Source organism: Myotis nattereri, assembly GCF_964212035.1.
Source record: "Myotis nattereri genome assembly, chromosome: 3".
NCBI lineage: Eukaryota > Metazoa > Chordata > Mammalia > Chiroptera > Vespertilionidae > Myotis > Myotis nattereri.
Genome location: NC_138077.1, coordinates 80,994,767 through 81,021,258, shown reverse-complemented (window position 1 = coordinate 81,021,258; position 26,492 = coordinate 80,994,767). Strand labels below are relative to the sequence as shown.

Sequence of the window (26,492 nt, the reverse complement as noted above, 5' to 3'; positions counted from 1 at the left end):
CAGAAATAACAAATTCCAGAGAGTAGGAAGACAATAAAGGAACTGAAGATGAATGAGAGTGACAGTTTATAATTTGTGAAAATATAATTTCTACTACCTGGATTTAAAAAAACATTATTTTAAAATTGACCAGACTAGATAGCTGCTTGTTAAATTGAAGAGGAAATGTGGTTATTATGCCTTTTAATTGCTTTACTCTTGTGTTTATAAACTCACAAGATACTATTGATAAGGAAGCCAACAAAAAGAAAAGTAAAGCATTCCTAGAATAACTAACTTTAAAATACAGATGCTATGAAAGGGATTATTGGAAAGGCACCTTCTAACACTAAAACGGCTGGGACAGTACATCAAGATTGCAACAATGTTGATATAACTGTTACTGTCATGGTGTTGAGTGTATATTTCATTTGTTATATTTTTAAAACTTAGGAAAAATTAATATTTCAACCTAGATCTTGATTTTGAAGAGATTTTTGAGGAGACAATTGGATTATGTCCTTTGAACCAAGGGTTTGGAAATTGGAGAGATCCATTTAATGTCCAACCAATGATCTTAGCTCTTTCCACAAAGCTAACTCAATATAACAATTTGCCCAATTTTTCCTTCATAGAGCATTTGGTATCATTGCTACTTGGTGTAACAGTTTTGAAAAATATCTCCATTTAAGGAAGAAGCAACTATATTTAACCTAATGATTTGTAGAATTAAACAGATATTTAGGTTGGTTAGAGTAGAATGTAATTGATAGTATCTCTCTTTAAAAAAATCGTATTTATAGTTGGACCTTTTAAAATATAGTTTTATTAAGACACTAGAGGCCCGGTGCACAAAAATTTGTGCACTCGGGGAGAAGGGGGGGGTGTCCCTCAGCCCGGCCTGTGCCCTCTCGCAGTCTGGGACCCCTCGGGAGATAATGACCTGCTGACTTAGGCCTGCTCCCGGGTGGCAGAGGGCAGGCCCAATCCCTAGGTGCAGCCCCTGGTCGGACTCAGAGCAGGGCTGATTGGGGAGTTGGGGTGCCGCCCCTGTCATGCACAGAGCAGGGCGGATTGGGAGGTTGCGATGCCACCCTCAGTCACACTCAGGGTAGGGCCAATCAGGGGGTTGGGGCACCGCCCCCTTCACACTCAAGGCAGGGTTGATGAGCAGGTTGCGGCGCCACCCCCTGTCATGCACAGAGCAGGGACAATCAGGGGGTTGGGGAGCTCCCCCCGTCACTCACAGAGTAGGGCCAATAGGGGAGTTGGGGCTCCGTACCCTGTCACACACAGAGCAGGGCCGATGGGGAGGTTATGGCTCTACCCCGTCACACACAGAGCAGGGCCCGTGGTGGTGGTGGTGGGGGTTGGGTGCCACACCCTGTCACACACAGAGCCGCAGGGCGATCAGGGGGTTGGGGAGCTCCCCCTATCAGGCACAGAGCAGGGCTGATCAGGGGGTTGAGGCGCCTTCCCCTGTCACGAAAGGAGCAGGGCGGATAGGGAGGTTGTGGCCCTGCCCCTGTCACACACAGAGCTGCAGGGCGATCAGGGGGTGTGGGCGCTGCCCCCTGTCACGCTGATCCCGGTGCCAGGAGGCTTTGCAGCTCCACTGATCCCGGTGCTGGGAGGCATATTACCCTTTTACTATATAGGATAGAGGCCTGGTGCACAGGTGGGGGCCGGCTGGTTTGCCCTGAAGGGTGTCCCGGATAAGGGTAGGGGTCCCCACTGATGTGCCTGGCCAGCCTGGGTGAGGGGCTGATGCCTGTTTGCAGCTGGTCACACACCCTTCAGGGTGGGGGTCCCCACTGGGGTGCCTGGCCAGTCTGGGTGAGGGGCTGAAGGCTGTTTTCAGGCTGGCGGGTGACTGAAGCTCCCAACCGCTCCTTTTTATCTTTTTTTTTTTTTTATTCTGGGCCAGCTTTAGCTCTGAGGCTTGGCTCCAGCTCTTAGGCCTCCGCTGCTGAAAGCAGGTTTCTGGCCTTTGTTTACCTTCTGTATTTGAAACAATGTTGCGATCCTGCTGGCTGAAGCCTGGCGACTAAAGCAGGTTTCTGGGGTTTTGTTTAGCTTCTATATTTGTAACATAGTTGCTTAGAGTTGCAGCTCAGAGGCCGGCAGCGGCAGGCGGGGAACGTTGGAGTCCTCCATCACTGAAGCAAGCAAGCCTCATGTTCGCTTTAAGCTGCCTGGCTGCCGGCCGCCATCTTGGCTGGCAGTTAATTTGCATATTGTCCTGTTTAGCCAATGGGAAGGGTAGCGGTTGTACACCAATTACCATGTTTCTCTTTTATTAGATAGGATTGACTGTATTTTCTGTGCTGCACTTTACACCCCTGTGACTATTTTGTAACTACCCATTTGTACTTCTTAATCCCTTTACCTTTTTTCACCCAGGTCCCAACCTCCACCCCCTCTGGCAACCATCAGTCTGTTCTCTGTAGCTGAGCCTGTTTCTATTTTGTTTGTTTATTTTATTCTTTAAATTCCACATATACGTGAAAGCCCTGCTCCCCAATTGGCCCTGCTCTGAGCCCGACCAGGGGCTGCACCTAGGGATTGGGCCTGCCCTCTGCCACCCGGGAGCAGGCCTAAGCCAGCAGGACGTTACCTCCTGAGGGGACCCAGACTGCAAGAGGGCACAGGCCAGGCTGAGGGGCCCCCCTCCCCGCCGAGTGCACAAATTTTTGTGTACCGGGCCTCTAGTCCTATATAATAAAAGGCTAATATGCAAATTGACTGAACAGCAGAATGACTGGTAGCTATGATATGCACTGGCCACCAGGGGGAAGACACAATGAAGGAGCTGCCACCTGGTGGTCAGTGCGCTCCCACAGGGGGAGTGCCACTCAGCCAGAAGCTGGGCTCACGGCTGGCAAGCACAGTGGTGGTGGCTGGAACTTCTTCCACTTTCGCAGCATTTGGACATCCCTGAGGGCTCCTGGACTGTGAGAGGGTGCAGGCTGGAGGCCAGGCTGAGAGACCTACACAAGTGCACAAATTTTGTGCACAGGGTCTCTAGTATAATTATAATAACTATGTATATTGGCAGGGAGTACTTGAAATATCGAAGTGGGGGGAATCACTTCGTAAAGTATCTGATTGTCTAACCCAGGGGTGGGCAAACTTTTTGACTCGAGGGCCACAATGGGTTCTTAAACTGGACCGGAGGGCCGGAACAAAAGCATGGATGGAGTGTTTGTGTGAACTAATATAAATTCAAAGTAAACATCATTACATAAAAGGGTACGGTCTTTTTTTTTTTTTTTAGTTTTATTCATTTCAAACGGGCCGGATCCAGCCCGCGGGCCATAGTTTGCCCATGGCTGGTCTAACCCACTATGCTGTATACCTGAAACTATAATAATCTATAACAATAAAAGCATAATATGTTAATTAGACAGGACGACCTTCTGGACGAAGGTGTGGCGGTGGGGGCCAAGGCAGAGGCAGCTGCTGAGGCTGCAGGGGCCAAGCCCCTTGCACGAATTTCATGCATTGGGCCTCTAGTACAAAATAATATTGAATTCAAACTGTAATTGAAAACTAAAATTTAAAAAAGAGGAAATCAGTTAACAACAGTAACTTGTTTTAAGTAACAAAAGACAAACATCAAATTATATTATTTAAAAGAGGTTCCATGCCCTCTCTTCTTCTAACCACATGCATGTACTTCCTCCCCCTCATAGTCACATGCACATAAACATGTCCCCCATATAACACAACTTCTAAACCTATCTCCCACTGTAAGTTTTACTTTATGATTAGGGAAAGAACTCTGAATTGTGAAAGCTAACAGGTATTTTTAAAATTAATTTTGCTTTAATTTTTTTCTTTTTATTTCTCTTATTGTTCTTCAAGATTTAACAATTTAAGTGACTGTGCTTTAGGGGCTGGAGAAAACGGAGCACTTCTGTTTTATTAACCTAAGGAAACTTAGGAATCTTTCTGTTTCTTCCTATAATCACTCTTAAAGCTTTACCTGTCAATTTTTGTATTAGAAATTCTTGCAACATGATATCTTTTTAAATGTAAATGTTTTTACTTTGACTCTATGCCTTTGCTAACTCTCCTCTGATTTTTCCCTCACGTTTCCCAATGCTATATATTGTTTTATGGTTTAATTTTTAAAATGTAATGAAAGAACAATATGCAACATGATTTTGAAGTATAAAATACCACAGAACAGTTTAATTATGAGGTTCCCTCATTTATTCTTTCTCCCCTTAACCCTGAACTCCTCCAGAAAACACTTCATTTTTTTCTGTTTTTAAGAACTTACTGGTTTTTCTCTTCTGACAGATTTCTAATTTTCCTCCATTATTCCCTCCCTTATTCCTCTAGCCATAGGACTCTATGCAAAGCTAGAAACTTTCCTACCCAGCCTGTCTTGCTGCTAGATGTGGCCATGTGACTAAATTTAAGCCAATGGTATAGGAGCAGCTTAGGTGCATACATTAAAAATTTTTAAATGATGGTACTCTATTTTCCTTCTTTCTTTATTCCCAAAGAAAACAAATGTGGTGCTAGTGGGATAGTTTCTATTAAGCAAATGAGAATGATACCCAGGAGGAGAACAGAGCAATAGAATAAAAATCCCAAGTGCCTGGAGACTCTCACGGAGGGTAACCAGTTATGTGTCTTTTTTTTTTTTTAATATATATTTTATTGATTTTTTACAGAGAGGAAGGGAGAGAGATAGAGAGCTAGAAACATCGATGAGAGAGAAACATCGATCAGCTGCCTCCTGCACACCTCCCACTAGAGATGTGCCTGCAACCAAGGTACATGCCCTTGACCGGAATCGAACCTGGGACCTTTCAGTCTGCAGGCCGACGCTCTATCCACTGAGCCAAACCGGTTACGGCCAGTTATGTGTCTTAACTGTCCACCTATAGTTGTCTGTTTTGGGAGACAGAAATACCTTTTATAAATATATTTAAGTGTCTGAATTTTGAGGTCTTATTTATGACAAATTAACTTATAGTCTAATTAATAAAGAAACTGGCAGTTTAGTATTTTTTTAAAAAATTAAAGCATTTTATTTAAGTAGAGATACAAGATAATAGAATCCTATATAATAAAAGGCTAATATGCAAAATGACTGAATGGAAGAACAACTGGTCGCTATGATGTGCACTGCCCACTAGGGTGCAGATGCTTAACGCAGGAGCTGCCCCCTGGTGGTCAGTGTGCTCCCACAGGGACAGCGCTGCTCAGCCAGAAGCCAGGCTTATGGCTGGCTAGTGCAGTGATGGTAGTGGGATCCTCTCCTGCCTCCGCAACAGTGCTAAGGATGTCCAACTGGATCCCCTGAGGGCTCCTGGACTGTGAGAGGGCACAGGCTGGGCTGAGGGACCCCCCCACGCCGAGTGCACGAATTTTCTGCACCAGGCCTCTAGTATTATAATAAAACATAAAATAGCATTGTTTTATTTTGACAGCCAAAGATTGATGATTATAGCTATGAATATGTTATTTAAGAGTTTTTCGCCGGAACCGGTTTGGCTCAGTGGATAGAGCGTCGGCCTGCGGACTGAGGGGTCCCGGGTTCGATTCCGGTCAAGGGCATGTGCCTGGGTTGCGGGCACTTCCCCAGTGGGGGATGTGCAGGAGGCAGCTGGTCGATGTTTCTCTCTCATCGATGTTTCTAACTCTCTATCTCTCTCCCTTCCTCTCTGTAAAAAATCAATAAAATATAAAAAAAAAAAAAAAAGAGTTTTTGACTAGAACCAACAAAATATTTCTTTTGTCTTTCCTTACTACAGACTACAAAAGTCTGAATTTACTGAAGAAAAAAAGATCCTAAATTGCTTGGAACACTAGATTGATTTCATTGGACTTCATTTAATACTATCCTGAGTTTGACCCACTCCTTCTTTCCTTTGGTTTTTGCCTATGTTTCTCTCTCTCTCTATTTCTTCTTCTCATTACAGCAGTACCTTTAGCATTTCTTGCAGTGCTGGTTTGGTGGTGACAAACTACTTTAGCCTTTTTTTTTTTTTTGTCTTTTTGTCTTTTGTTTTTTTTCATTACAGCATCTATTTTGAATAATAGCCTTGCTGCTTATAGTAATCTTGGTTTCAGAGCCTTGCTTTGTTTTTTCATTTTTTTAAAAAATTATATCTTTATTGATTTTAGAAAGGAAGGGAAAGGAAGGGAGAGATAGAAACATCCTAATATAATAAAGAGGTAATATGCAAATTGACCATCACTCCAACACACAAGATGGCTGCCCCCATGTGGACACAAGATGGCCTGCAGGGGAGGGCAGTTGTGGGTGATCAGGCCTGCAGGGGAGGGAAGTTGGGGGAGAACAGGCCAGCAGAGGAGGGTAGTTGGGGGTGACCAGGCTGGCAAGGAAGGGTAGTTAGGGGTGATCAGGCCAGAAGGGGAGGGCACTTAGGAGCAACTGGGCCTGCAGGGGAGCAGTTAGGCGTTGATCAGGCTGGCAGGGGAGTGGTTAAGGGGTGATCAGGCAGGCAGGCAGCAGCAGTTAGGGGCAATCAGGCAGGCAGGCAGGTGAGCAGTTGGGAGCCAGCAGTCCTGGATTGTGAGAGGGCAGTCGGACATCCCTCAAGGGGTCCCAGATTGGAGAGGTACAGGCTGGGCTGAGGGATCCCTCCCCATCCTGGTGCACGAATTTTGTCCACCAGGCCTCTAGTCAATGATAAGAGAGAATAATTGATTGGCCACCTCCTGCAGGATCGGGGATTGAGCCCGCAACCTGGGCATATGCCCTGACTGGGAATTGAACCATGACCTTCTGGTTCATAGGTCAATGCTCAGCCACTGAGCCAATACTACCAGGCTCTGATCCTTGCTTTTCATTACCTTGAATACTTCATGCCATTCCTTTTGGCCTGTAGAGTTTCTGATGAGAAAGCAGCTGACAGCCTTATGAGAGCTCCTGTGTAGCTAACAAATTGCTTTTCTCTTGTTGCCTTTAAGATTCTCTCTTTGTCTTTAATTTTTACAATTTTAATTAGGATGTGTCAGCATGGGCCTGTTTGAGTTCTTCTTGCTTGGGAGTCTCTTGCCTCCTAAACTTGTGTGAGTTTTTTCTTCACCAGGTTCGGGAAGTTTTTGCCATTATTTTTCAAACATGGTCTCTATCCCTTGCTCACTTTCTTCTCCTTTTGATGTTTCTATGATGTGAATATTGTTCCGTTTCATGTTCCACAGCTCCCTTAAGCTGTCCTCCTGTTTTTTAATTGTTTTTCTTTTTGGTTCTCTGATTGAGTGATTTTTTTTTACCCTGTCTTCTAATTCATTGATCCAATTCTCAGCTTCCCCTAATCTGCTGTGTATTCCTTCCACTGTGCTCTTTATTAGTGCTATGTCATTCTTCATAGTTACTATATCTTTTCACATGCTGTTGAGCATCCTTGCCATCAATATTCTGAACTCTGTGTAATAAATTTCTTGTCACCATTTCATTTAGTTCTTCTTCTGGAGAATTCTCTTGTTCTTTCATTTGGGGCTTGATATTTGTCTCCCCATTTTGGCTGCCTGTGTGGATTTGTGTCTATGTATTAGGTAGATCTGCTATGACTTTCAATTTCTAGTGCAGGACAATTTCAGATGCTGTTTGTTACTGGCCCTGAGTACCCTGTTTGGAGCTATCAGCAATATACAGCTTGTGGCTCCCTCTTCTGGGGGACTGGGTGCCTTTGGAAAGGACCATGATGTGCACCAAGGTCTGCTTTTCCTAGCCCTGGGCCCTGAATTAGATCAGGTAAAGACTCAAAGCCTCCAGAAATCTGCCTCTGCCTGCAGTCTGATTGTATTCAGTCTTGATTAACCTCAGGCTATCATTCACAGTGTGGGGCAACAGGTTTTCCAACAGGGTGAGGAAATTGCTTCTGCCTGCAGACTGATCGTTATTATTAATCTCTTATTAGGGCCTCAGAAACAGGGTGGGGCAAGGGGTTTCCAATAGGTTGGGTCAACTGCCTTCCCCCCAGGCAAAATCCACCTGGATAACAAAGGTCCCCCGGGGAAAGATGTCCTTCACAGCATAAGGGAATGATTCTGCACAGGAAATTGGAATTTCTTCCTTCTGAGATCTAAGAGCCCCCTACCCCGGCTTCTGCTCACACAGCTCCAGTATACTCTGCCCTCCCTGTGCCGGAGCTCAAGGTTAGTGGCTGCACATTTTGTGCATTAGCCCTTTAAGAGGGTGCCTGCATTTCCAGCCATCTCTCCCTAGCAGACAGTAACCCTGTTGCTTTTCACAGCCAGATATTATGTAGGCACCTTTCTCAGTTCTGGTGCTCTGGGCTGGAGAACCCACTGGGGTTTAGCTTGGGGGAACCCCCCACAGCTGAGATAGCCCTCTGGAACTTCAGCTGCTCTCTGTGGGAGCCCAGCCAGCGCTTTTACACCTCTGCATTTCCTACCAGTCTCTACGTGGTCTCCACCTTCTGTCCTCGGTTATCAGCATTCTCTCCAGCTACTCTTCCGTTAATTTTTCAGGATGGTTTTTCTGTATTTTAGTTGTAATTCCAGTTTGGTCCTGGGAGTGTGTCAGTGTAGCATCCATTTACCCTGCCACCATTTTGGAATTTCTGTCAGGGCATACTTTTAGATACCTTCTAAGTTTACTGAGAATCAGTTCTATTAGTTTTTAAGTGGATTTCCTATATTTAAGCTCATATCATCTGTATATATAAATAGTTTTACTACTTCTTTCCCAATTTTGATGCTTTTTATTTCATTTTCTTGCCTAATGGCCCTGGCTTGAACCACTGACTTTCACTTTTATTACTGAAGTTTAGTAGATTTTCCTAAATAAATGTTATTCATTTGTTGTATGCCCTTAGGACCATTTCTAGAGACTTGAAATGGTTGGTTTTTAAATAATTTTTACCAGTTTTGCTGGGAAGTAAGTCCATGTAGCTCTTCACTTTCTCATGTTGAAACTATAACTCTAGTAATTGCATTTTAATAGACTAGGTATAAAATGGGTAAGCTTGACTTAAAAGAATGAATTTCTGGTCCAGCTGGTATGGCTCAGTGGTTGAGCATCAACATATGAACCAGGAGGTCATGGCTCAATTCCTGGTCAGGGCACATGCCTGAAATGTGGGCTTGATACCCAGTAGGGGATGTGCAGGAGGCAGCTAATTGATGATTTTCTCTCATCATTGATGTTTCTATCTTTCACACCCTCTCCATTCCTCTGTGAAATCAATAAAAAAATATATTTTTAAAAGAATTAATTTCTGATGGAGATATTTTAGACCAAGCATTGAATTGCTGAGGGTTTGATTATAGGAGGTGGGGGACACCCTCCAAAGCATCATTTATAGAGACAGATTATGCTATGCTGTGAATCCATAAAAGAGACCAAGAGAAGGCCTGCTATGAAACCTGATATGATTTCTATTTATCTAACATCTCTATATATAAAAGCCTAAGCAGCCATTATGACTGGTTGACTGAATGACCGGTCAACTGGTTGCTATGATGTGCACTGACCATCAGGGGGCAGATGCTCAATGCAGGAGCTGCTCCCACAGCCAACCTCCTGCGGTCCCTCCCCATGGCTAACAGCCCCGATTGGCCCTGATTGGGACTGAGTGAGCTGGCCCTGATCAGCCCCGATTGCTGGCCAGGCCGAGGGACCCCATGTACGAATTCATGCACCAGGCCTCTAGTATAATAATCCTATCTAATAAAAGAGAAACATGGTAATTGGCATACGACCGCTACCCTTCCCATTGGCTAATCAGCAAGATATGCAAATTAACTGCCAGCCAAGATGGCGGCCGGCAGCCAGGTAGCTTGAAACTAACATGAGGCTTGCTTGCTTCAGTGATGGAGGACTCCAACGTTCCCTCCTGCCTTGCCGGCCTCTGAGCCTGCAGTTTAAGAAACATTGTAACAAATATAGAAGCTAAAGAAAACCCCAGAAACCTGCTTTCATCGAGCCGGGATCTCAGAGCTGGAGTTGATACAGAGTTTCGATTATAGAACCGAAACAAACCAGATACCTGCTTTCAGGAGCGGAGGCCTAAGAGCTGGAGCCTCAGAGTTAAAGCTGGCCCAGAATGAAAAAAAAGAAAAGAAAAAAAGGAGCGGTTGGGAGCTTCTGTCACCCGCCAGCCTGAAAACAGCCCTCACCCCCTCACCCAGACTGGCCAGGCACCCCAGTGGGGACCCCCACCCTGAAGGGTGTGTGCCCAGCTGCAAACAGCCATCATCCCCTCACCCAGGCTGGCCAGGCACCCCAGTGGGGACCTCCACCCTGAAGGGTGTGTGACCAGCTGCAAACAGCCCTCAGCCCCTCCCCCAGGCTGGCCAGGCATCCCAGTGGGGACCCCCACCCTGATCCAGGACACCCTTCAGGGCAAACCAGCCGGCCCCCACCCGTGCACCAGGCCTCTATCCTATATAGTAGAAGGGTAATATGCCTCCCAGCACCGGGATCAGCGTGACAGGGGGCAGCGCTCAAACCCCCTGATCACCCTGCGGCTCTGTGTGTGGCAGGGTGTGGCGCCCCAACCCCCCTCCCCCCCACGGGTCCTGCTCTGTGTGTGACGGGGTAGAGCCATAACCTCCCTATCGGCCCTGCCTTGAGTGTGACAGTGGCGGCGCCCTAACCCCCTGATCGGCCCTGCTCTGTGGGTGATAGAGGGCGGCGCCCCAATCCCCCCCCCCACCCCCCACCCCCATGGGCCCTACTCTGTGTGTTATGGGGTAGAGCCAAAACCTCCCCATCGGCCCTGCCCAGAGTGTGACAGTGGCAGTGCCCCAACCCCCTGGTCCACCCTGCTCTGTGTGTGACAGGGTGTGGTGCCCCAACTTCCCTATCACCCCTACTCTGTGAGTGTCAGGGGGGAGCTCCTCAACCTCTTGATGGGCCCTGCTCTGTGCGTGACAGGAGGGAGCTCCCCAACCCCCTGATGGGCCCTGCTCTGTGCATGACAGGGGGCAGCGCCCCAACCCCCTGATTGGCCCTGCTCTGTGTGTGAGAGGGGGTGGCGCCACAACCTCCCTATCGACCCTGCCTTGAGTGTGACAGGGGGCGGTGCCCCAACCCCCCCAACCCCCCAATCGGCCCTACCCTGAGCATGACTGAGGGTGGCATCGCAACCTCCCAATCCGCCCTGCTCTGTGCATGACAGGGGGCGGTGCCCCTACTCCCCAATCGGCACTGCTCTGAGCCCGACCAGGGGCTGCACCTTGGGATTGGGCCTGCCCTCTGCCACCCGGGAGCAGGCCTAAGCCAGCAGGTCGTTATCTCCCAAGGGGTCCCAGACTGCGAGAGGGCACAGGCCAGGCTGAGGGACCCCCCTTTCCCCCCCCCGAGTGCACAAATTTTTGTGCACCGGGCCTCTAGTATTTTTATAAGATTCTATAAACAATTTCAAACATTCAGAATAATTGAAAGAATGATATAAGAACACCATATTCTTACCACTGAGCTCTATAGTTAATTTTATTATATTTGCTTTACCACATATCTACTTATCCAATCATTTTATTTCTTGGATGTATTTTATAAATTAAAGACATCCATACATTTCCCCTTATACACTTCAGCATGAATATCATTAACTAGAGCTTAGTATTTGTTTACCTTTTTAAATGTGAAATGCATTAATCTTAAGCATACCTGTTTATATCTCTTCCTTTATAAAGTGTCTGTTTTAGTCTTATGCCTATTATTTAATTTTAATTGTTTGCTTTTCAAAATTAGTGAGTTGTTGGAATTCTTTATATATCCTAAATCTCAGTTCTGTGTCAGATATATGTAATTCAAATATTTTCTGCTAGAGGTATGACTCAGATATTCATTTTTATAATAGTGTTTTTGATGAGCAGAAGTTTTTGTTTTGATGAATTCTAATTTAATTTTTGTCTGTTTTTCTCTTTTAATTAAAGAAATTTTTTTTCTGTTGTTTCAAGGTATTTTAAAAAAACCTTTATTGTTTAAAGTATTACATATAATATTACGTATGTCTCTTTCCCCCCCCCCCGCCCCCATTGATCTCTCCCCAGCCACCCCCATTCCCCAGCACATGCCCTCACCACCCTAGTGTCTGTATCCATTGGTTATGCTTATATGCATGCATACAAGTTTAAAATATATTTTTATTGATTTTAGAGAGGAAGGGAGAAGAAGAGAGAGATAGAAATATCAGTGATGAGAGAGAATCATTGAATGGCTGTGTCCTGCATGCCCCATCCTGGGGATTGAGCCCACAACCGAGGTACATGCCCTTGACTGGAATTGAACCTGGGACCCTTCAGTCTGCAGGCTGACACTCTATCCACTAGGGCGAGGGGTCATTTTTTTTTTTCTTTTATAGTTGTTGCTTCTGTGTCCTGGCTACAAAATCTTTACCTGTCCTCAAATCATGTAGATACTCTTCTGTGTTTTCTTTTAGGACCTTCATAGTATTAGCTTTTCTATTTCAAATTATTTTTTTCTGTATATTGTAAAGAAATTATTAAGATTTATTTTTTTGTCCTTATAGATATATATGTCACAGACATTAACTTTTTCTTTGTTTTTACCAATCTTGATGTTCACTTTTACATTATCTTCTGGTGTTTACTAAATTTTCATAGGGAAGTTTTAAGAAGAAGAAAAGAAGAACTATGAATCTACCAGTGATCAGGTCTGCCTCAGTCAGTTTCTGCTGGACTCTTCTATATGTTGTAGGATAAAAAGTTCTACAGAGCAGTAATAAGGATACAGTTTTCACTGAAAGATAAATTAAGTTTGCAACCCTAGGTTCATTTTAACCTTGAAAAACCAATTGATAGACCTACAATGTTCAAATATTTCACTCTCTGTTAGAGCCTAAGAGTTGATTTTTGTCTTAGACTGTCTTCTTCCATCACACAACTGTCAGAAAACCAGAACCAGGATCCAATCCTATATAATAAAAGCCTCATATGCTAAGTGTCCAGTTGTCCGTTCAACCAATCAAAGTGTAATATGCTAATGATATGCTAAGGCCGCTCAACTGCTCGCTATGATGTGCACTGACCACCAGGGGGCAGGCACTCCGACTGGTAGCTTAGCTTGCTGCTGGGGTCCGGCTGATCAGGACTGAGTGAGATGGGCTGGACATGCCCTGGAGTCCTCCTGCAGTCCTTCCCTGACTGCCCAATCTCCTGTGTCCCTCCCCAGCCCCAATCATGCACCAATGGGGTCCTTTGGCCTGACCTGCACCCTCTCACAATCAAGGACCCCTCGGGGCATGTTGGAGAGCCAGTTTCGGCCTGATCCTGCAGGCCAGGTCGAAGGACCCCACTGATGCATGAATTCATGTACCAAGCCTCTACTATGATAGTAATACCTGATATTCAGGTAGTACTATGGAGTTTATAAATTACTTTCACAAATAAGGTAGATAAGGCAGTAATTATTCATACCATTAAAAAAGAGAGATGAATACATCAAAGCATTGAATGATTAGGTAAATTACCCAGGTTTATCAAGCTAATATGCAGCCAAGGTAGGGCTAGAATTTAGATCTTCTGATTCTGTGAGTTTAGGGCAGTGATGGCGAACCTTTTGAGCTTGGCGTGTCAAAATTTTGAAAAACCCTAACTTAACCTGGTGCCGTGTCACATATAGAAATATTCATAATTTTTTTTTTGATATTTGCAACCATAGTAAAAAAAAGATTTATATTTTTGATATTTATTTTATATATTTAAATGCCATTTATCAAAGAAAAAATCAACCAAACATATGTATAAAATGAACAAAAACAGAAAAACAATGTACATTTAGGAAAAAATAATGATAAAAACAATGATAATCAAATGGTACGAAAACTAGAAATTAGTGACTTTTTTGGTGCTGAAGTTTGTCTGCTAATTCTTTGATTGCAGGCTCATACTTGGTGCACTTCAAGGCCAAGCAAGCGCCACTAACTTCATCAGTTAGCCGGTTTCTTTTGTTCGTTTTTATATTATTTAATGCTGAGAACAAAGTCTCACAAAAATATGTTGATGAAAAAATTGTTAGCAAAGCCATTGCTAGATTTTTTATGTCCCTAAAAGTGTCAGGTACTCTGTTCCAAGCACTCAAAATTTCTTGTTCGTAGTTGCTCTCTTCTTCATTATTCAAACGATTTCGTTCCAGATTTTCAAGTTTCGACCTTAAGTCGACAAACACGAGTCCAAATGCTACCTTGAAAATCTGCAAGTTGCATCTCTAAATCGTCAATTTGCATCCATTGGAAATCCTTTCATTCCAAAGTACTGTAAATAACTACATCCGATACTTAATTATTTTAATGGTCTGTTCTAGGCTTCTAAATTGGTCGAATCTTTCGCTGAACTGTTCAAATAATGAGTTTACTATATTCTGGTACATAGTGTGGACTCCATTACACTTGTCGTAGTGGCCATCTTGAAATACGTTTTTACCTGAGGAAAATACTTATAAGTTTTAGTTTGAATATCTCGCTTGAAAATTTTAAGTTTACTTTCAAAAGCTTTGATGTATCCAAACATACTGTCAATGCTTTTGCCAAAACCTTGTAATTTTAAGTGCAGTTCTTTCATATGAACAGAGAGAGCTGTAAAAAACATCAAATTGCTGACGCACTTATGATCATTGATCTGAGGAAAGTTTGCCAGATCCTTATTCTCAATAAATATCGTAATTTCTTCAAAGCACTCCACAAATCGCTCAAGTACTTTACCTCGACTCAGCCATCTCACATTATTGAACATCAGTAGTCCACTGTAGGTTGAATCAACTTCCTGTAAAAGTGCAGAAAATTCTCACTTGTGAAGGGGTTGAGAAGCTATAAAATTCACAATTTTTGTTACAATTGATATTAAGTCATTCAATTCTGAGAATCCCGATTTGGCACACAACATTTTCTGATGGATAATGCGATGAAAAGGTACAAGTGGATGTCTAATAGCTTCCATAAACAATTGCAGGAATCCCACATTTTTTCCCACCATATTTGGTGCCCCATCTGTTGTGACTGACACAATTTTAGAGCTATCAATGTTTAGGTCACTGAATGTTTTTATAACAACCTTACATATTTCGTTTCCTGATGTACTTATTGGCACTGATTCTAACTTTATCAATTCTTCTTTCATTGTGAGACCATCAGAATATCTAGCAATAATGGCCAACCGAGCATTTGATGTGACATCAGTAGTTTCATCAAGAGAAATAGAAAAATATTTACAACTATTTAAGTCTTTTTTTAATTGATGTTGTACGTTTTTGTTAAGATCTATTATTCTGTCTTTGATAGTATTTCTACTGAGTGGTAACTCAGAAATTCTTTTAATAATATCATCTTTACTTTTTATATTGTGAAATAGAGCTGGTGCACATCTTAGAAATGTTTCCTTAATAAATTCTCCGTCACTGAGGGTTTTTCCATGCTGAGCTATGGAGTGAGCAATACAGTAACTTTCTGATAAATTTGTAGAGCAAATTTATGATGGAATTTGATTGACTTTTATAGAGGTGTAGCTGCCTAGAAATGTATTCCTTCCTTTCATCGATACTTTTTCTCAAGAGCTGACAATGATTAGTTTCAAAATGTCTCTTTATATTCCACGTTCTGCTTACTACCGTTTCATTACAGAGTGTGCACAATGATCTGTTGTTTCTGTAGACAATCCTGTACGTCTTGGTCCATATGTCTTGAAAGGGTCGGCTACTGCTACTTCCACTTCCTTTATCATTCAATCTTGCTTATTTATTTTTTTGATTCTCCATCTCAAGGCTGCAAAAATAAATAAATATAAATCACGGTGTTTTTTTTATAAAAGGTTGATAGGTTTCTTACCTATTAACTTTTTGCAGTGTTGTTGCACTGACTCCTGGTGCAAAACAATTCAAAGATAGTATGTATAACCAACAAATATATGGTGCTGTAATCAATTATCCGACATGCAGAATGTCTCGTCGAGCACTGTTGCACTGTATATCTTTTTCTTCTAACCCTCCCACTCCTGTCTCCTAACAAACATGGTGATCAAGTGCGTCCGTTTGCCAAATGCACCCAAATGCACGGGAAGCTTACCCGAGGCACATGTTGACAATAACGAGGCCGTTTCCAGAATCGGGCATTTTGTCACTCGAATAAAAATAAAATGTCATGAGTAAAGATTAATCTCTTTATAGTGCAATTCTTAACCTTTTTATATTAATGTCAGTATTGGAACAATGTATTTTGGATGTTCTCACTATGTATCTTTGCTACACAACACCAATGTACATGTTTACATCCGGTTTTAGAATTGCATTATTGATCATGAGTAACGTGAGTAATAATATAACTCGAGTGATGCCCAACTCTGGCCGTTGCGAGAGATAAATACTTGAATTATGCAATTTTTTGTCTCTGTCGATGTGTGTCACCCAAAATGAGTTTGCGTGTCACCTCTGACACACATGTCACAGGTTTGCCATCACTGGTTTATGGGCTCCACCTCAATATGCTGCTTGTTAAGAATTTAGTCTTCCTGCATTAAAAAATAATTTCTTTGATCTCTGTCTATTTATATTCTTCTTTCTCCCTTACCACTTTCCTCTTCCCTCCCATCCTAAGCTATCTATTGCTCAGTATTCTGCATCTGGACACTGAAATGGTTAGAGTATAGCAAGACATTCAATGCTGTACAAAATGTGCAGGTAGCTTGTTGAGCATCTTTTCAGATTTGATTCTATGGAATAACTTAGCAGATAGATTGGATTAGTTTTTATTTTACTACTGTAGGGGCATTTCTTCTGAATATCATTTTCTGTTCTTTTTAGTTCTCATATCTTTTTTTAATTAATAGATTTTATTTTTTAGGAAAGTTTTTGGAGTAAGAAAAATTAAGTATAAAGTCCAGAGAGTTACTTATACTGCTATTGTTCCCCCAACAATGTCCCTGGATCTATTTTGTTCATCAGTTTATTTTATTCATTAGATTTCACATATGAGTGAGATCATGTGATGCTTATCTTTCTCTGACTGACTTATTTCACTTAGCATAATATTCTCCAGGTCCCTCTATGCTGTCTTAAAGGGTAAGATATCCTTATCTTTTACTGCTGCATAGTATTCCATGGTGTAAATGTACCAGAGCTTTTTTATCTACTCATCTACTGATTGGTACTTGGGCTGTTTCCAGATCTTAGCTATTTAAATCATGCTTCTATGAACATAGAGGTGCATTTATTCTTTCTGATTGGTGTTTTGGGTTTCCTAGGATATATTCCTAGAAGTGGGATCACTGGGTCAAATGGCAGTTCCATGTTTGATTTTTTGAGGAAACCCCATACTGTTTTCCATACTGGCTGCATCAGTCTGCATTCCCACCAACAGTATACTAGGGTTCCCTTTTCTCTACCTACTCACCAGCACTTGTCATTTGTTGATTTGTTGATGATAGTCATTCTGACAGGTGTGAGGTGATACATCATTGTTGTTATAATTTGCAATTCATGGATGATTAGTGATTTTGAGCATTTTTTCATATGTCTCTTGGCCTTATGTAAGTCCACTTTGCAGAAGTGTCCATTTTTAAATTGGATTATTTGTCTTCCTTTTGTTAAGCTGTATGAGTTCCCTATAAATTTTAGATATTAACCCCTTATCAGATGTATCATTGGCAAATAAGTTCTCCCATGTAGTGGGATCTCTTTTCATTTTGTTGGTTTCTTTTGCTGTGCAGAAGCTTTTTATTTTGATGTAGCCCCATTTGTTTATTTTCTCCTTAGTTTCCTTTGCCCTAGGACAGGGGTGGGCAACCTTTTTGTGAGTGCATGCCAAAACTAGCAAAATCTCTGACTCAAAATTCTTCTGTGTGCCAACCCTAATTTTTTGAGAACATGTTACACCTACTTGATATCTCTTAAGGTGTACATATGTGAAGAACCTTGAAGAAATGATAAAATTCATTTGAGCGACAAAAACACAGTATATGATGATGAAAAATACATTTATTTTTTAATGTATACATGTACACTGATAGTCCAACAGAAAACTTTATGACTCCGTTTGGTATTATCAGGGGGACTTTTGCTGCTGCATCACTGATGACAGATTTTACATCAGGTTTTTATTTCGTGACTTTCAGAGATATGCATGAGCTACTACTTTCATCCGTCAGGCTGCTCCTATTACGAGACTTAACAAAATTCATCACTGAGAACAAAGATTCACAAGCGTATGTGGATGAAACCAAAACACTGGTCGGATCTAGGAAGTCAGGGAGAGTTAAGGCAGAGGCGTAGAAATTGCTCTTCCCCTCTCGCATCCATCCATGTCTATGGTCTTTAAGATAACTTGTTATGTAAAATTATTTATTTATGTAAGATGCACCTACACTGAATTTATCTGAAAAATAAAATGTTGATATTAAGAAAAAAAATTGTAAATGGAAGATTATAAGAGAGGGTTTCCCGTGCCAGCAAAAGTTACTGGTGTGCCATGTTTGGCACGCGTGCCAGGGGTTGCCCACCCCTGCCTTAGGAGATGTATCCATAAACATATTGCTATAAGAGATGTGTGTGAGATTTTGCTGCCTATGGCTTCTTCTAAGATTTTTATGGTTTCTCGACTTACATTTAAGTCTTTTATCCATTTTGAGTTTATTCTTGTATATGATGTAAGTTGGTGGTCTAGTTTCATTTTTTTGGTTCAGTTTTCCCAACATCATTTATTGAAGAGACTGTCTTGACTCCATTGTATGCTCTTGCCTCCTTTGTCAAATATTAATTGAGCATAATTGCTTGAGTAGATTTCTGGGTTTTCTGTTCTGTTCCATTGATCTATATGCCTGTTCTTGTGCCAGTATCAGGCTGTTTTGATTCCAGTGGCTTTGTAGTATAACTTGATATCTGGTATTGTGATTTCTCCAACTTTGTTCTTTCTCAAGATTGCTATGGCTACTTGGGTCTTTTTTGGTTCCATATACATTTTTGTAGTGTTTGTTCTAGATCTGTGAAATATGTTGTTGGTATTTTAATAGGGATTGCATTGAATCTATATATTGCTTTCGGTATCATGGACATTTTAATGATGTTGATTCTACCAATCCATGAACACGGTATATTCTTCTGCTTGTTTATATCTTCCTCTATCTCTTTTTTCAGTGTCCTCTAGTTTTCCAAATAAAGGTCTTTTACCTCCTTGTTAAGTTTATTCCTAAGTATCTTAATTTTTTGTTGTTGTTGCAATGGTATTATCAATGGGGTTTTGTTTCTCTTTCTGAGAATTCATTATCGGTGTATAAAAAGTCATTGATTTCTGGGTATTAATTTTGTATCTTGCTACATTGCCAAACATTTATTAAATCTAGTATTTTTTTTGAAGGAGTCTTTAGGGTTTTCTGTGGGGAAGCATGGGACTTGGTTGGAAAGTCTATAGGGAAAATTCTCCAAAAGGTCAGAGGCCCCCAGGGGCACCTTGCCAAAGGCGGCAGACCCTGCCTTGACTTTTTCAAACAAGTCTTATCCTCTGAATATTTTGCTGGAATCTTTATGTTTATTCGTTAAACGTCCTTTTTAAAAAGACACTACAAATACATGTATTTTCTCAAGGATACTTACCCTGCTAATAGTATCTAATAGTTAATTTTAGTTCTAGCTGTTGCTACTATAAATGGCTAAGAAGACAGGCAAATGGGCCTCTCTGATTCCTTTAGCCAGGTAGTCCCTTAGCCCTCTCTTTCACAGAAACATACATCAAAAAAATCATTCATCCATCCATCACTCACGGTCTGCCGGTCAGCCCTGGCAGTTTTCTATGTACAATATTATGTCATCTGCAAATAATAACAGTTTTACTTCCTCCTTTAAAATGTGGATGTCTTTTATGTTTTCTTGTCTGATTGCTATGGCTAGGACTTCCAGTAGTATGTTGAATAAGTGTTGAAAGCAAACATCCCTATCTTGTTCATGTTCTTAGGGGAAATGGATTTAGTTTTTGCCCATTGAGTATGATGTTGGCTGTAGACTTGTCAGATATGGCCTTTATTAGGTTGAGGTATGACCCCTCCATTCCCACTTTACTGAGAGTTTTTATCAAAAAAGTGTGTTGGATTTTGTCTAAAGCCTTTTCTGCATCAATTAAAATGATCATCTGATTTTTGTCTTGCAATCTGTTTATATGATGTATCACATTTATTGATTTGTGAATATTGTACCAGCCTTGCTTTCCTGGAATAATCCCACTTGGTCATGGTGTATGATCTCTTTAATATATTGCTGGATGTGACTTGCAAATATTTTGTTGAGGATTTTAGCATCTGTGTTCATCAGGGATATTGGCCTGTAATTCTCTTTCTTTGTAATGTCTTTATCTGATTTTGGAATTAGGGTAATATTGGCCTCATAAAAAGAACTTAGACGTGTTTCTTCCTTTTTCACTTTTTGGAATAGTTTGAGGGGAATGGGTGTTAGTTTTCCTTTGAATGTTTGGGAAAACTACCCTGTGAAGCCATTCAGAACAGGGCTTTTGTAGTTACCAGCCTATTCAGTTTTCTGAATCTTCCTGATTTAGTTTTGGAAGATTGCATTTTTTAAGAATATGTCCAGGTTGTATAGTTTATTGAAATATAGTCATTCATAGTATTTTTTTTACACGATTGTTTGTTTTTCTGTGGGGTCAGTTGTGACTTCACCTCTTTCATTTCTGATTTTGTTTATTTGGGTACTCTTTCTTTTTTGTTGATGAGTCTGGCTAGAGGTTCATCAATCTTGTTTATCTTTTCAATGAACCAGGTCTTGGAGGTTTTATTGATCTTATTATTATTATTTTTTTTAGTCTCTGTGTCATTTATTTCAGCTCTGATATTTATTATTTCCTTCCTTCTACTTTGGACTTTTCTTGTTGTTCTCTTTCTAATTCTTTAAGTTGTAGGGTTAGATAGCTTATTCAAAGTTTTTTTTTGTTTTTGAGGTAGACCTGTAATGCTATGAACTTCACTCTCAGGACTGATTTCTCTGTGTCCCATAGATTTTGGGTTTTTGTGTGTTTATTTTTATTTGTTTCCAGGGTGTTTTTTATTTCTTCCTTAGTCTATTTGGTAACCCATTCATGTTTAATAACATGCTATGTAGCTTCCATGTTGACACATTATTCTTAACTAAAGTGTGTAATTTACATTAGGGTTCACTCTTTGTGCTGTACATTATGTGGGTTTTGACATATGTCTAATGATATGTATTCACTATTACATCATTATTCAAAATAGTTTTACTGCCCTAAAAATCCCTCTGTGCTCTATCTAGTCATCTTTCCTTAATCCTAAGCCCTGGAAACTGCTAATCTATTTACAATTTCCATAGTTCTGCCTTTTCGAGAATGTCATATAGTTGGAATCATACATTCAGATTGGCTTCTTTCACTTAGCAATAAGTAGTTAAGTCTTATCCATGTCATTTCATGGCTTGAAAGCTCATTTCTTCTTATTGCTGAATAATATTTCATCATATGGATGTACCACAATTTGTTTATCCATTTACTTATTGAGGTATGCTCAATATCAGCTCCACTTTTGTAAAACTAAAACATGGATTTTTTTTAAGAGATGGAAAAACACACACCCTGCATATTTGGAGGTGAACCAATCCCCTTTTCAAGGGAAAAGTATGGGGAATAAAAATTCTCTTCAGAGCTGAAAAGTTAAAGCAGGACATGCAGAAACAGTAGGGCGTTGACTGGGAATCATTCCCATGTCCTTCCAAAAAGGACACTGTGGGCAAGTGTCTCAGGAATCTAAACAAACAGGCCCATGATCATTGTGAGACCCCCAAAGTGCATCAACTTTTTGTTAAAACACCTGTCCATCTGTTTTTCAGTGTGTCAAGAAGCTGTCTGGGAAGCCTTTAGGACTTTTTGGGATCGATTTCCTGGGCGTGAGGAATATCGTTACTGGATGAATTTATGTGAGGATGAAATCACAACTATATTTGAAATGGGCACAAATTTTAGTCAGTCTGTGGAACATAGAAGCCTAATTATGAAGGTAAGTATAGTAAAAAGGGAAGGAATTGCTGGACTATTGTAGGGGTTAGATATATAGCTAGGGCCTAAAGAAAGAGAGAACAGGTGGCAAATCCCTGCATCCACTCTGATTTGTTGCATTAGGCTATGTTAGTGAGCTGCCATGGGGCCTGGCCTAGTCTTTGTAGCTCTGGCTCTGGCCATTATAATAAACATTGTTAATTCAGTAAAAGTCTCAGCATTGTTTATAAATGTAAATATTTAAAATAGTACTCAGCAAAGATTTAGGCTAAGAACATAAATCTCTGAGAGTTATTAAATTCCTTAGCCTATATCACAAAGCCAGATGGGCTGGAGCTGAAATCCAGACCCAGTTCTCTTCTGAAATCCATGTTCTTTTCCTTAAACCATTGGGCCCTCCTTTCAGTTGTTACCAGTTTTACACATTTCAGTGGCTAATATGGAATAGGTATTGAAGAACACACACACACACACTCACACACACACACACACACACACACACCAGCATTGTCCATCTCATTGTGTTCCTGATAAGGATCAACTGATAGAGCAGCAAATATTTGTGATGTAGAGTTATTACCATAACAACAGCCTCTTGTGATGTTACGTTGGTGCCAATTCAACGCCAATAGGAATTCAAAATTAGGGGTGCAGTGAAGAGGGAAACTTTATTCAGTGTAAAACAGCTCAACTGTGATAGAGCAAGGCTGTGAAAACAGTATGGCTGTGAGACTGCTTTGGGGCCAGGTGGCCCTGTGGTCAGACCCCTCTCTGATGAGACAGCTCTGCTCTGCTCCTCTCTAGTCTGCTCCAGCAAGAGATCTTCAGTGTTTCAGCTCAGCCTGGGAAATGCACTCTTCAGTGGAAAGGAAAAGTGTGCTCCCAGAGCCAGAGAGGAGCTGACTTATTTAGACAGAAGTCCCCACCCCTGGTCCTTGGTCCCTATTGGTCTGTCCTCATGCAAATCCTTGCAGTTTGATTGGCCCAAAAGGCACTGTCCTGATTGGATGGCAAAGAAGCTGATGGAGTGGGGGGGCGGATAGAGCTGCAGAGCTATGATTGGATGGGGAAAGCTTCAGTCCTACTGGTTGAAATAGGATTTCAGGAACTCCTGGCTCAGATGGCAGAAACACAGTGAAGGCAGGCAGTTCAGTGCAGGCTTCTGCCTGAAGTGCAGTTTGCATGAGAGGCCCTGTGTAGAAATGGCTGCTGGGCTCTCTCTCTCTACTAGTATATATTTTAAAATTTGAGTCCAATTAGCCACCAGGAGCGCTTTTTAGTTGCTATCTTGTTTTTCAGGATCCACAATCAGAAAGTGTCTCTTATAAGTGGAAATTTTTGTAAGTTTAGTTTTAAAGACATGGGAAATATACTTTCAATAATTATTTAGTAGAACATGCAGACCAAGGGGGAAAATGTGTTCTCTAGGTGGCATCTTAAATCACAAGGACAAATCAGCTAAATGAGAAGGAGTTTGGAATGGACATTCTAGGCAGAGAGGACAACATGGGCCAAGTGTTTGTAGAGAAGGACTTGGGCCAATATATCGGAAGTGACAGGAGATCAGACTGGAAAATTGGGTAACTTACAAGTTTGTGTTTAACTCTCTAGATAACAGGAAACCATTGAAGGGTTTTAAGTAGGTGAGTCACAGAGGCTGATTTGACAGTTTTCCATTTTAAAAAAGGCCATTATAGTTTCTATATACTATAGGATGGAATAGAGGTTGGATGCTGCTTCAGTGCCCCAGGCCCGAGGGGACGTGGGTCCTAACTCGACCTTGAGATAAAGGAAGCACGAGAGACATGTGGGAAACAAGATTAGTCATGTCTAGTTTTGTTTGGATTAAAGTCATGGGTTGGTGAGAAAGGGAGAGGATGAAGCAGTGGTCCAAGAAGCCTCCCAGTTTCTAGCTTGGATGATTGAACGAGAACTCAGGCAGGGAAGCAACTTTGTAGATGGTGGGTGGAGGGAGAATGAGTCCACTCTCAAATGTGTTGATCTGAGCCATCTGTGAAATATGAATTACTTGATATGTAGGTATGAAGATAAGGAGAGTGGTCAGGGTTATAAATATAGCTGAAGGAATCACCAGCTTTGAGGTGGTAATTAAAACCATGAGAGTGGCTGAGATTATTCTAGGAGAATCTGTAGAGTAAGAAGAGCAGTGAGTAATTTATAAGAGTTAGAGTAATAGTCTCCCCATTTTGCAGATGAGGAAATTGAGGTCTAACACCAGATTTGCCTCTATGGGTCTTGAAACTAGGTTTTCTGACTTCTAGTTACTGGTGTTCTTTTTATCATATTGGTCTCAAAAGAAAACCACTAACTTAGAGGAAGTTTGGAAACAATTTGCTTTGGAATGCAATGGAGACATAATTCTATAATTGATAGAATTTGTCTTTTTGTTTGAATTCTGGAGAAGCAGATTTACCAGTTATTTTATCTACATGTTCATATTGTTCTAGGATGAGAGTTACTATACATATGTTAGATCACAAAATTCTTTGATTCTAAGTCCATGGAAGGTTAAGGTAAAACTCCACCAATCTCTGATTTATAGACGGTTTGGGAATGAGCAGCAGGTAAAGCCTGTTAATTTCTGTCCACGAATGGAGAGCACAGGAACTTTTGGGCACATAAACAGAGACTGCACGTAGGGGCGTTCTGTCACAAACAAACTTGGCATCAGTAGTACCTTGCTTCACCTATTTGTCTAATCAATGAGAATAATAACATAGATTCTATAATGTTAAGGCATTAGACTCTCTATGCCAAAGGTTTTATTTACAGCTTATTAACTGTCGTTAACTTACTTAGGCTTTTCTTTTTCATCTTTGTTTTTCTTAGAAACTGGCGTACACAAAGGAAACTGTTAGCCGGTAAGTGTCTATTTTCCCCCCTAAGTTAATGTTTGGCAACAGAAGTGTATCATACTTACTCCAAGACTCACCCCAAATTTAATGGCCACTCTCTATTTTCTTGCCAGTTCTTGCAATGACCAGGCCTGTGGGTAAGTCCCAAATGCTTTTCCTCATTGGAGGCCACTCCCCTTCCCAGACCACCACCACAGCCACTGCTCTTGTTTGCTGTCTGACCTTACCAGGAGGCAGACTTTTTGTGTCTCTTGGGTGAAAAAATAGATTTCTGGAAATGAAATATGGAATGACCTACTGTTGTTGAGCCTTTCAGGCTAGTGATAAAATTGCCCTGAAATGGTGCACCTTAGTGTAGGATAGTTTATTAAAGGATGGGTGGTGGTGTGGATCACTTTACTGGGGAATGATGATAATGATTTTGAAGTATCGGAATAGCACAACCTTGATGACTCCTCTAGTGTTATGAATCTTGGCTTCATTGGTCTTTAGGTTTAGGGTTAAGGTCATTTCTGGCTCCTGAGCAGTAGCAGGAAAAATAGGTCATGGTAAGTGAGAGATTTTGAGCCTAGTGGGGCTAAAGATTTCCAATTCTCTCCATACTCAGAATATCTAGATTATGCCAGCATATGGGTGAGTATTTAGCAAAGCACCGCTAGGGCATACAATCCAGGTCAGAGTCCAGAAGTTTGCCTCCAATGAAAGGGAAGGACATTGGAAAAACCACGTCGGTGAGTCAGTGTCCAGAGATCCAGTCTTGACAGCAGAGTCCTGGCGAAAGCACGGCTGGGGTGTACATGTGAGTAGTAGTGTGGTACACATACGTTTCAAATCAAACATGAGTAAAGAGGAGGGAAGTAGGACTCTTTGTGGTCCCACTTATTAGTACAGCTAATGTTATCACTGAGTCTATGCTGGGGCCTGAGACTGAGCCCCTACTCAGATGTGGACCATGTGGTTTCCTGAGTGTGGACTCTTCATGGCCAATCAGAGCTTCTTGTGATTGCCATTGCAACACACAGGCGGGGGCTAAATAGTCCGGTGAGTCCTGCCAGTGCCAGTAATCTTCATGGTTGTACCTGATAAAAATGATAGCATATTTTATAGATCTTATATGGCTAAGAAGTACTTAAATACTGACTAAATATGGCTCTTAACCGGAAGAAGTATTGAGGTTTTCATGTATATTTTTATTGATTTCAGAGAGGAAGGGAGGAGAGATAGAAACATCAATGATGAGAGAGAATCATTGATTGGCTGCCTTCTGCCTCTTGCACTCCCCTATGATCAGAATCGAACCATGACCTCCTGGTTCAGAGGTCAACACTCAATCACTGAGCCATACTGGCTGGGCTGCAATGTGTTGTTTTAAGCTTTCCCTACTGTCATCTGCCAAAGTATCTTTAAAAAAGCAAAAAAAAAAAAAAAAAAAAAAAGCATTTCCCACCATACTCAGGACTTCACACCCATCTTACCTCTTAGAAATCTCTGCCTGTCATTGTTTCTCTCTTTCTCCCGAGTCTTCAACTTTCCCATTATTAACTCATCCCCATTAGTATTTAAACATGCTCAAGTCTCTGCCACATGACCTATTTTACAAATGGCCTTCCCTCCAGCTCTTGTCTCCGTTACAACCAGACATCTTTAAAAAAAAAATAAA

General features: G+C 41.5%; 1 protein-coding gene across 1 annotated transcript in view; it reads left to right on the top strand.

Annotated features, from left to right (window-relative positions):
• IMPG2 (interphotoreceptor matrix proteoglycan 2) overlaps positions 1-26,492 on the top strand; it is a gene marked incomplete at both ends in the record, with an annotated part of 80,325 nt that overhangs the window by 1,950 nt on the left and 51,883 nt on the right. Inside the window, 2 exons of the mRNA XM_081086737.1 lie at positions 21,791-21,957; positions 24,807-24,838. Of these exons, the coding sequence (XP_080942863.1) occupies positions 21,791-21,957; positions 24,807-24,838 (199 nt within the window). The remainder of the gene's footprint in view (positions 1-21,790; positions 21,958-24,806; positions 24,839-26,492) is intronic.